Consider the following 11673-nt stretch of genomic DNA (forward strand, 5'->3'; position numbering starts at 1 on the left):
TTATAAAGGACTCATTTACAATAAAATACATTACAGAAAAATGTATTCATCTGACCGATTAAAAGTCCTAGGATGTCAACACGCAATTATCCTCATGGCATATAACAGATATTTCCTAAGAGGGTAAATCATTCATTAATTGACTATTATAAACTGTCAGCATAATTAACCACTCTTTATGATGCAGGGATTGCAGTTGTGTTCGGAACAAACAGGGGGCGCCAAAACCGAGTTTGTGAGCCCTTGCCGTGCAGTTATAGACATGGCCGATCTGTCCTCCATTCCAATATCCACCTAGCTACAATTTAGTCTATTACATTTGGCTGTGATTTTTGTATTTGGAATACACAGGCTCATATTTTTTTCCCTTACAAGCACAAACACTGCTGATTTAAGCTGCTACATTTTGTGAAAATCCCCAGCCGGACTGCATATTTGTCTTGGGCCAGACAGCCACCTGTTCCATGAAAGGGGTGAATCTGGGCGTACCTGAGACCTGCTCACCTGTCCTTCACATCCGCAGGGCCAAGGCTCTGGTCTTTATTCTCAACTACACCTCCTCTCTCCAGTTGCCTGGCAACCAGCTGCTGGGAGCAACCAGGGTGGCATCGACTGCTATCACTGTCATTTCAGATATACCCTACACCACAAACCCTCAGATATACCCTATACCACAAACCCTCAGATATACCCTATACCACAAACCCTCAGATATACCCTATACCACAAACCCTCAGATATACCCTATACCACAAACCCTCAGATGTACCCTATACCACAAACCCTCAGATATACCCTATACCACAAACCCTCAGATATACCCTATACCACAAACCCTCAGATATACCCTATACCACAAACCCTCAGATATACCCTATACCACAAACCCTCAGATATACCCTATACCACAAACCCTCAGATATACCCTATACCACAAACCCTCAGATATACCCTATACCACAAACCCTCAGATATACCCTATACCACAAACCCTCAGATATACCCTATACCACAAAGCCTCAGATATACCCTATACCACAAACCCTCAGATATACCCTATACCACAAACCCTCATATATACCCTATAGCACAAACCCTCAGATATACCCTATACCACAAACCCTCAGATATACCCTATACCACAAACCCTCAGATATACCCTATACCACAAACCCTCAGATGTACCCTATACCACAAACCCTCAGATATACCCTATACCACAAACCCTCAGATATACCCTATACCACAAACCCTCAGATATACCCTATACCACAAACCCTCAGATGTACCCTATACCACAAACCCTCAGATGTACCCTATACCACAAACCCTCAGATATACCCTATACCACAAACCCTCAGATATACCCTATACCACAAACCCTCAGATATACCCTATACCACAAACCCTCAGATATACCCTATACCACAAACCCTCGGATATACCCTATAGCACAAACCCTCGGATATACCCTATACCACAAACCCTCGGATATACCCTATACCACAAACCCTCAGATATACCCTATACCACAAACCCTCAGATATACCCTATACCACAAACCCTCATATATACCCTATACCACAAACCCTCAGATGTACCCTATACCACAAACCCTCAGATATACCCTATACCACAAACCCTCAGATATACCCTATACCACAAACCCTCAGATATACCCTATACCACAAACCCTCAGATATACCCTATACCACAAACCCTCATATATACCCTATAGCACAAACCCTCAGATATACCCTATACCACAAACCCTCGGATATACCCTATACCACAAACCCTCAGATATACCCTATACCACAAACCCTCAGATATACCCTATACCACAAACCCTCAGATATACCCTATACCACAAACCCTCAGATGTACCCTATACCACAAACCCTCAAATATACCCTATACCACAAACCCTCAGATATACCCTATACCACAAACCCTACTGTTAGAGCAGACATTTCAGATATACCCAATACCACAAACCCTACTGTTAGAGCAGACATTTCAGATATACCCTATACTACATAGCCTACAGTTAGAAAAGCCACTCCAGTGTCAGTTCCATGTCATCCTGTCACCTTTTCTCTGTTGAAACGTCTCCATACTGTGTCGCACCACTGTCCCCATTCATTAATGAATGAAGCTCTAAGAGTTGAATGTGGAAAAGAACATTGATTATTGTTACTATGCTCACTATTGCTTACACTGCTATGCCATTTCAGCATAAATATGTTTGGTGGAAAAGGTAAAAAGATAAACATTTGGTTTCAGATATACCCTATATCACATACCCCACTGAAAAGAGATTTGGGTCTTTCCTTTTTTTTTTTTTTTTACACACGACCCAAAGCCAAATCCTGCCTCAGACAAATCAATTTTGACAGTGCATAATCAGCCAATTGTCCCTCCAAAAAAAAAAAAAAAAAAAAAGGGTGCATGTGTGCGAGAGTATCTGTGAGTTGTGTATGTGCAATAAGTGTGGGTCTGTGCAGACCATTACATCATGAGAACATTTCCTCCTCAATGGCGTTCTTATCAGGGACAGAGAGCGACCCGCTCCCACACGGGAGGTCCGGGAGAGTGCATTACCGAGCTGACTCCTTTCTGTTCCGCGCAATTTGCCACAACAGAGGGTACATTAAGTAAAGGCGCGGATAATAGAGCAGGTGCGGGACATTGTGATGAGGCCGGTCAGCGGCGGGTCATTACTGAACTTGGCCGTGGACGATTCCCAGAGAGACAAAGGCAGCCCAGAGACTGTTCTCTCCCCGCACGTCTCTGGGCACGCCGCGACTCCTCGTCATTGGGGACAGCAGGAGCCGCAAGAACCCGCAGTCCTTGGCACGTCTACAGTAGGCATGGCCCGACTCCAGGGTTATGGTGCGACCGGTGACGACAGCATTGAACAGATAACGCACTCGGACAGCATCAGTCATGCGTGATAGCATGCATCCACTTGAAATATGAGTCTTTTATTTGATGTTCTGCAGCTAAGATTTTAAACAGGTTACACCTGAAGTTGTGTAAAGCTAAAACGTACCTGTCTGTGTAAGCTGACAAGCCCCCCTAACAGGTAGCACGCACAAAGTTCATCAGATTACACGCACCATCCGCATATGCCAGTGCATTGTGGTATTTGTAGTGCAGCGCAATGATGACTTCCGTTTTGGAAACGAGAAAGGATCTCACTGCGGGCTATTGTTTCCGCCGTCTATTGTCCCATTTTCTGAGCGAGAATCATTTCTAGTGCAAGTTTTAAGACGTAAACCTTCTGTGATTATATTGATAGCCAGCTTGGTCTGGAAATGGCGGATGGCAGCGGCAACTCGGTTAATCTGCCGCCCGGTGATCCTCATTTAATAGGCCTTATTGTGGAGCATTTGAAGAGTCGTGGCCTGTTTGATGAATTCCGAAGAGACTGTCTGGGAGACGTGGATACAAAGGTGGCTAACATTTACGAGCTAGCTCCGAGTGTCTGAGTTAGACAGCGCATACCTAGCTAACTTTAGCTTTCAAGCTACATTATTAACGTGTATGTACTTTATCGCTATTTGATTATTTGCTGGTTGTTTGCTGGCTACCTAGCTAACGATAATAGTACCTTAGCTAGGTAGCCTACCTTTCCGCATTAACCTTAGCCAGTTATCAAAGTTAACTTTGAAAACGAAATGGACACATCTAAAAATCAGTTCGCTACTGAGGTTAATGTTGTATAGCTAGCTATGCTCCTATCAGATCAGATAGCTCTAGCTAGCTACTCAAATGCGGCATTCAAGCTTGAAGCATTGTTACTGTTCGCCAACAGTTGGCTGTGTGACTTGACGTGATTAGCCTGTTGTTTTGCCATTTTAAGACGTCTTGCCATTTGGACCCAAGCATTTAGTACTTTAGTACAGTTCGTCAATAGCGGTCTTGGTTTCTCAAATCTCGTCCTGTGTGATTACAATGAATATCAAGTCTGCCTTTGGATAAGTCGATCAGGGCATATACCCATTGCCCATTCATTGTATTTTGTTCTGTCTGGGCTCTTGCTGCATTTGATTAGATGGTTAACTGAGCTTGTACCTAATTTGTTATACTCAATGATTGAAGTTTATCACGTCCCGCTAACTCGTTAAATTGTTGGTTAACCCTTTTAGGATTAAGGTGTAAAATATACGATAAGAATGTTCTTAATTGAACATTCCAATGCTGATATAGCATTACATGACATTTACATTTTTGTCATTTGGCAGACGCTTTTAATCCAAAGCGATTTATAAGTGTATAGGTTCTTCCGCAGGTTAAAAGCATCAAATCCAGCACGCACTACTGGTAATTCTGAAACAGAAATCTACAAATGGTTGAAGAAAAATGGTGTATTTTTGAACCACAGGTTGAAGCAAAGGCAGTATTCGGTTTTTTCACGTGTGTCACTTAAATACTACGGAATGCTACTCGGTCTCAGTTAAGGCATTTAGATGAATATATGGAAATAATTGGGCTTGAATACCACATCTGTGTCCCAAATGGAAGCTGAGCCTGCTAACATGATGCTACACGACTGCTTTATTGCACAGAATAATCAGTTGAGCGACTAAAAATCCTCACTGAGACCGTATTTAAGGATATCATCTCAACAGTGTTTTGTTAATATGGTTTTAATAACGTTCTATCACATCTAGTCATCTTCATGAGGCTGTTGGCTGATATCAAGGCCTTTTGTTTTTTTTTGGACCTTTGGTCTCCAGCCGGCCTATCAGAATCTACGGCAGAAGGTCGACAACTTTGTGTCCACGCACCTGAGCAGCCAGGAGTGGAACCCGTCCATCAACAAGAACCAGGTCCGCAATGGCCTACGTCAGAGCGTGGTGCAGTAAGTATGCCCAACGCCTGCCCAACCCTGCTCCTGGAGATCTACTGTCCAACCCTAACCAAGCACACCTCATTCAACAGCTAGAGCAGGGCTGCCAAACCCTGCTCCTGGAGATCTACTGTCCAACCCTAACCAAGCACACCTCATTCAACAGCTAGAGCAGGGCTGCCCAACCCTGCTCCTGGAGATCTACTGTCCAACCCTAACCAAGCACACCTCATTCAACAGCTAGAGCAGGGCTGCCAAACCCTGCTCCTGGAGATCTACTGTCCAACCCTAACCAAGCACACCTCATTCAACAGCTAGAGCAGGGCTGCCCAACCCTGCTCCTGGAGATCTACTGTCCAGCCCTAACCAAGCACACCTCATTCAGCAGCTAGAGCAGGGCTGCCCAACCCTGCTCCTGGAGGTCTACCGTCCAACCCTAACCAAGCACACCTCATTCAACAGCTAGAGCAGGGCTGCCCAACCCAGCTCCTGGAGGTCTACCGTCCAACCCTAACCAAGCACACCTCATTCAACAGCTAGAGCAGGGCTGCCCAACCCTGCTCCTGGAGGTCTACCGCCCAACCCTAACAAAGCACACCTCATTCAACAGCTAGAGCAGGGCTGCCCAACTCTGCTCCTGGAGATCTACCATCCAACCCTAATAAAGCACACCTCATTCAGCAGCTAGAGCAGGGCTGCCCAACCCTGCTCCTGGAGGTCTACCGTCCAACCCTAACCAAGCACACCTCATTCAACAGCTAGAGCAGGGCTGCCCAACCCAGCTCCTGGAGGTCTACCGTCCAACCCTAACCAAGCACACCTCATTCAACAGCTAGAGCAGGGCTGCCCAACCCTGTTCCTGGAGCTCTACTGTCCAGCCCTAACCAAGCACACCTCATTCAACAGCTAGAGCAGGGCTGCCCAACCCTGCTCCTGGAGATCTACCGTCCAACCCTAACAAAGCACACCTCATTCAACAGCTAGAGCAGGGCTGCCCAACCCTGCTCCTGGAGATCTACCATCCAACCCTAACAAAGCACACCTCATTCAGCAGCTAGAGCAGGGCTGCCCAACCCTGCTCCTGGAGATCTACCATCCAACCCTAACAAAGCACACCTCATTCAGCAGCTAGAGCAGGGCTGCCCAACCCTGCTCCTGGAGGTCTACCGCCCAACCCTAACAAAGCACACCTCATTCAGCAGCTAGAGCAGGGCTGCCCAATCCTGCTCCTGGAGATCTACCATCCAACCCTAACCAAGCACAACTCACTCAACAGCTAGAGCAGGGATCATCAAAAGACGGTCCTCAAGGGCTGAGAACTGCTAGAAAACCACATTAGAAAAACCTGGCACGTTTTTTAGGCAGCCATCTTAGATCCCAGCTGCCCACGTTGACGCCAGTGTGTGATTGTGGAAGGCTAAAATGCGGTAAACATTCAGCGAGCCTTCTGCCAGAGCGGTGTAGTTAATTAACCCAGCTGATGACGACCTTTAAGCTGTAAAACGGGTTTATGTTCTCTGCAGTGCGGTGCCACTGGGCGTCGCGTCCGGCGTTAGCGCTCGGCGGCGTCGAGCACAGGCGCTAATCGAGTCTGACAGCATGAGAGACCGGCTTGTGCTCCCTTTTCCCCGAGCCCTCTAATTGCCACGGCGACGGTTTGGGTGTGTGAGTTTGGGAGGGGAGGGGGGAGGGGGGGGGGGGGGGGGGGTTGGTAGTAACACGGTGGGGTGGGGGGGTGCGGTTGGCGGGGTGGGTGGGCAGTAACTCCGTGTGGGCGGGGCTTGTTGTAACAGTGCGCGTCTGTGTTCTGCCAGGTCCGGCATGCTGGAGTCCGGGGTGGACCGGATCATCACTCAGGTGGTGGACCCCAAGCTCAACCACACCTTCCGCCCGCACATAGAGAGCGCCATTCACCACTTCCTGGCGGCCGAGACGGGCGAGGAGGGGGGGGCGCCCAACCCAGCACCGGAGCCCGAGCCGCAGGACACGCCCTCCACCACGCCCAAAACGCCGTGAGGGGCCGAGCCTTCGGCGAGGAGGAGGAGGAGGAGGAGGAGGAGGAGGAGGAGGAGGAAGAGGAAGAGGCCTGCGTGGGACTGTGTGAGTGTGAGTGTATATGTATAATAACCTACTGTATTTTTTACTTGACACTTTCATCCAAACTGACTTACAGTTTGAACCGCCTACCTTCCGGGTCCCAGTGAAGTACCTTAGCCACGAGGCTAATGGCTGCTGTGTGCGTGTGTGCGTGCGTGTGTGCGTGTGTGCGTGCGTGTGTGCGTGTGTGCGTGTGTGCGTGTGTGCGTGCGTGCGTGCGTGCGTGCGTGCGTGCGTGCGTGCGTGCGTGCGTGCGTGCGTGCGTGCGTGCGTGCGTGCGTGCGTGCGTGCGTGCGTGCGCGTGTGCCCGTGCGTGCGTGCGTGTGTACATTCTGTACGTTTATAAAGCGGAGGTTGGATTAGGGTTATGCTAATTCAACTCTCCTCAATGGTCCTTATTGAATAGCTGTAGGAGCTGACCGCACTCACAAAATGGAGGCTCACATAGATCTCGGTTTGGGGATGCTTCTGCATATCCTCTTGCCAGTAAAAGGCTTGTGTGTAGGCTTGTGGTATTAGCAGGGCTGGCTTCCCCAGGGTTAGGTGTTACCACTCTTAAGCCAGAAACACAGTGTGGGAGTTCACACCTCTTAATATTTATTCTGTTACCTTTATGTTGTGACCTGGAAAAGCAGGTTAGCCAGGTGACGAAACTCTTCCACTTCTGTGCTACTGGGATTGGGGCATAGATTATTATTATTATTAGATCAAAGTTTTAGTTTTAATTAAAAACAAATACACAAGACAGACTGACGCACACAAACCTTTTTCGTTATAAGTGACGGCTCCTCGTTTGCCAACTGAATGCCCCGTCTGTGACTTGTCTGGATCTTGTGTCCCGATTTAATATAGAACCACTTTTTATGGATATCTGGACCAAAAGTGCAACGCCAGAAAGGTGGATAGGACCTTTTACCTTTTCCACTTAGCCCCTCCGAGAGGAGAGGGCAATTTTCGCCTATTTGGTACTACTCCTATAATTGTGTCAATTTCTCAAACTATTTACTGCACACACATGGTTGAGAACTTAAATTAAAGAAGAGGCTTAATTTATGTCAGAGCATGTACATAGTGTTCACAAAAGTTGCGCTAAAATACAAATAAATTACAAAATGTTTTATAGTTTAGCACTGAATATCAAAAAGTTATGGGCCAACCCACAATTACTTTATATTAGTGCACAAACGTGATGTCGACGTGTGTACTTAATATGGTAAACATATTGACAGCCATTCGAATTCAAATGTTTTCCCAAAACTGCACCCAGATGTCTTCAAGTGTCTCTAAATCTCCAAGTACAAAACGTCTGCCGATCTTTTTGTCCCGACACATGAATGATCAGAAAAGCTTTAAAAAATGTTTTTATTATTAAAACAGATACAGAATGTTAAGAATTTACCTTCACGTGCATTTTATTCACATATACAAGAGTATGTTTTTATAATGCATGCCCAAACGGTCCAAAATGCTCTCCAAAAAAGATTACTCACTTTAAATGCTTTCTAACCAACCTACATCACATTTATAATGGAAATGTATTTAAAAATTAGGTTAACCGGAGCCCTGATAGCAAGTACAATTGCAGGTTTATCGATGGCATGTCTGAATATTCATTCTTCTATGTGAATGCGGCGATATTCCTAAACTGCCACCTGGATATGACACATCTTTTTGGAAGGGGTAGGAAACCGGTACTGAAGTGACCTAGCAATGCATTTACGCAACAACATGTATTTCAAGACAACAATCACTTAACTATACCTTGGGACGATACCTTTCTCAAAAATGGCAGAATGGATTACAAAATAAACTTCAGAAAACAGTTGCCCCATAACCGGGTAGGATACTTGGTTCCATCTATATTTCTCTGTCGAATAATTTGCAAAACAAACTTTTAGTTCTACGAAACCGGAAATGTCACCCGGACATGGAATAAAAGGGAGCTAAGAGAACAGAAAAACTGTTTACTCAACTTCTGAATTGTTTATTTTAGTTATTATATTGGAACATGTTTTTCTGACATAGCGAAATGGTGTCAAGGAATGTTGGAATATGCCTTTTATTGTCTGAGTCTGTGGCGAGGTCAGGGTTGTAAACCATTTGCAAATAAGAGGCTGATAAGGATCTAAACTGCTCTTCTCACCTGCATTCTTTTTAACCGTTTTTTGCGTTTTTATTTCATTGCAGTTTTTTGTATGATTAATATGTACGCAATAATAATTTGCCACGTCGATAACTTGACCACAAGGGGGCGGATTGGATAGGGTAAAAGGTCTGCATTCCCTTGCTTGTTAGCGACCCCTGCTGGTGGGGTCACTAACATGTTAAAGCCGCAAATGAAACGGTCCTCCTCCGACTCCACTCTGCGAGCATAGCTGTGGCCTGTCAGTTTCTCCTGATTCGTCAGCGCAATTCAGACCTGAACACGGCTTCAGTTGCAGATAATTGGACGTGCTTTTGGGTGCCAAATTAGAAAAAGAAAAGACGACTGTGGCCGTGTACAGACTGTTCTGCTCAAGCAGCTTATCAAATGGGTTTGAATGTCGGCTGGAAGTTGCATAGGAGGGGTGGCTCTGCGTCTTAGTGCAACCTGTGTTTCTTCATCTTTCCATCGCAAGAGGAGGCGGTTTCTGAAGCGTTATGCGACCGAACAGTAGTCCGTCCTGTAAGCCGTCGCTGGATTTGACCGCATCCCGGAGCGAGTGTTGTGCTGTAATGCCCTAAGCCTCGCAGGTTGGTTGACCCTTTGACCTTTGACCTTTTCGTTTTGCGCTCCTCTCCGCTGCAGGTTCCAGCGTTCCGCCTCGCGGTCGCCACGGGAACGTCCCGCCGCGCCTGAGGAGCACCGCTGTGAGCGAGCGGCCGCGATCGCCGTGGTTACAGGGGCCCATTCTGCACTTCCTGTCCACGGTTTTGGGACTGACGAGAGGACGCCTGTCGAGTCGGGACAAGGTGCCGCACGGCTACAGGAGGGCCGGCCGTTTGGACTGTCGCGCACCGTTCCGGGCGGTCACCGTGTCCGCTTGCTTTGACGGCTTCTGGTTTGTTCCCACGTTCTGGTGCGTTCCCACGTTCCCAAGCGGTATTTTACTGATTTCACAGCATTTGCACTGATGCCTGAATCTCTCCTGATTCTCCCCCCCCACCCCCCCCCCCTTTCGGAAACCAAAAAGTACAACATTGGACTTCTGTTGTTTGATTTAGTTTTTTGTTATGCAATGGACTTTTTGGATGAAATGTTTGTGAGTGGTTTAATACAAAGAAAAAAGTACTTTTTAAATACACTAAAGTGGTTAAATGCAGAACCTCTGCGTTCCGAATATGCATTTTGAATAAAGCTTGTTTCTTGCACTGTATGGCGCTCTCCCTGTGTGACTACACAGTTGTACCAGTCAGAATATCTCTGAATTAACATCCCATAATTTCTGAAATTCTCAGTGCAGCATTCAGCACTATGTTCTAGCACGCAATTTTTAGTATTAGTTTTTAAATTGATAAATTAGTAGAAGTATGAACAGTGTTTGGGGTTAGGATTAGGATTAGTATAACAATAAACAGCGTTCAGGATTAGGATTAGTATAACGATAAACAGCGTTCGGGATTAGGATTAGTATAATGCTAAACAGCGTTCAGGATTAGGATTAGTATAACGATAAACAGCGTGCGGGATTAGGATTAGTATTAGAAATTCTCAGTGCAGCATTCAGCACTATGTTCTAGCACGCAATTTTTAGTATTAGTTTTTAAATTGATAAATTAGTAGAAGTATGAACAGTGTTTGGGGTTAGGATTAGGATTAGTATAACAATAAACAGCGTTCAGGATTAGGATTAGTATAACGATAAACAGCGTTCGGGATTAGGATTAGTATAATGCTAAACAGCGTTCAGGATTAGGATTAGTATAACGATAAACAGCGTTCGGGATTAGGATTAGTATAATGCTAAACAGCGTTCGGTATTAGGATTAGTATAATGATAAACGGCGTTTGGGATTAGGATTAGTATAACGATAAACAGCGTTCGGTATTAGGATTAGTATAATGATAAACGGCGTTTGGGATTAGGATTAGTATAACGATAAACAGCCTTCGGATTAGGATTAGTATAACGATAAACGGCGTTCGGGATTAGGATTAGTATAACGATAAACAGCGTTTGGGATTAGGATTAGTATAACGATAAACAGCCTTCGGATTAGGATTAGTATAACGATAAACAGCCTTCGGATTAGGATTAGTATAACGATAAACAGCGTTCAGGATTAGGATTAGTATAACGATAAACAGCCTTCGGATTAGGATTAGTATAACGATAAACAGCGTTCGGTATTAGGATTAGTATAATGATAAACAGCGTTCGGGATTAGGATTAGTATAATGCTAAACAGCGTTCGGTATTAGGATTAGTATAATGATAAACGGCGTTTGGGATTAGGATTAGTATAACGATAAACAGCCTTCGGATTAGGATTAGTATAACGATAAACGGCGTTCGGGATTAGGATTAGTATAACGATAAACAGCGTTTGGGATTAGGATTAGTATAACGATAAACAGCCTTCGGATTAGGATTAGTATAACGATAAACAGCCTTCGGATTAGGATTAGTATAACGATAAACAGCGTTCAGGATTAGGATTAGTATAACGATAAACAGCCTTCGGATTAGGATTAGTATAACGATAAACGGCGTTCGGGATTAGGATTAGTATAACGA

The 11673-nt window shown here is 45.5% G+C and overlaps 1 protein-coding gene across 2 annotated transcripts; it reads left to right on the plus strand.

The window, feature by feature from the left end:
* The first annotated feature begins 3163 nt into the window (after positions 1–3163).
* LOC133124888 (biorientation of chromosomes in cell division protein 1-like) lies at positions 3164–10311 on the plus strand. Of its 2 annotated transcripts, none has more exons than XM_061236437.1 (4): positions 3164–3458; positions 4746–4870; positions 6673–6958; positions 9744–10311. In XM_061236437.1, the coding sequence occupies exons 1-3, from the start codon at positions 3321–3323 to the stop codon at positions 6872–6874; spliced, it is 465 nt and encodes a 154-aa protein (XP_061092421.1). In that variant the 5' UTR covers positions 3164–3320; the 3' UTR covers positions 6875–6958; positions 9744–10311. The 2 variants fall into 2 exon arrangements, with proteins under 2 accessions (XP_061092421.1, XP_061092420.1); XM_061236436.1 differs by having other exon boundaries at positions 3165–3458; positions 6673–6964.
* Positions 10312–11673: the final 1362 nt, after the last annotated feature.

Source organism: Conger conger, chromosome 3, assembly GCF_963514075.1.
Source record: "Conger conger chromosome 3, fConCon1.1, whole genome shotgun sequence".
Lineage (NCBI taxonomy): Eukaryota > Metazoa > Chordata > Actinopteri > Anguilliformes > Congridae > Conger > Conger conger.

Coding starts and splice junctions, on each gene's coding strand:
- LOC133124888 (XM_061236437.1), top strand. CDS start 3,321: ATGGCGGATGGCAGCGGCAACTCGGTTAATCTGCCGCCCGGTGATCCT. Junction 3,459..4,745: donor TGGGAGACGTGGATACAAAG/GTGGCTAACATT, acceptor TTTGGTCTCCAG/CCGGCCTATCAGAATCTACG. Junction 4,871..6,672: donor CTACGTCAGAGCGTGGTGCA/GTAAGTATGCCC, acceptor GTGTTCTGCCAG/GTCCGGCATGCTGGAGTCCG.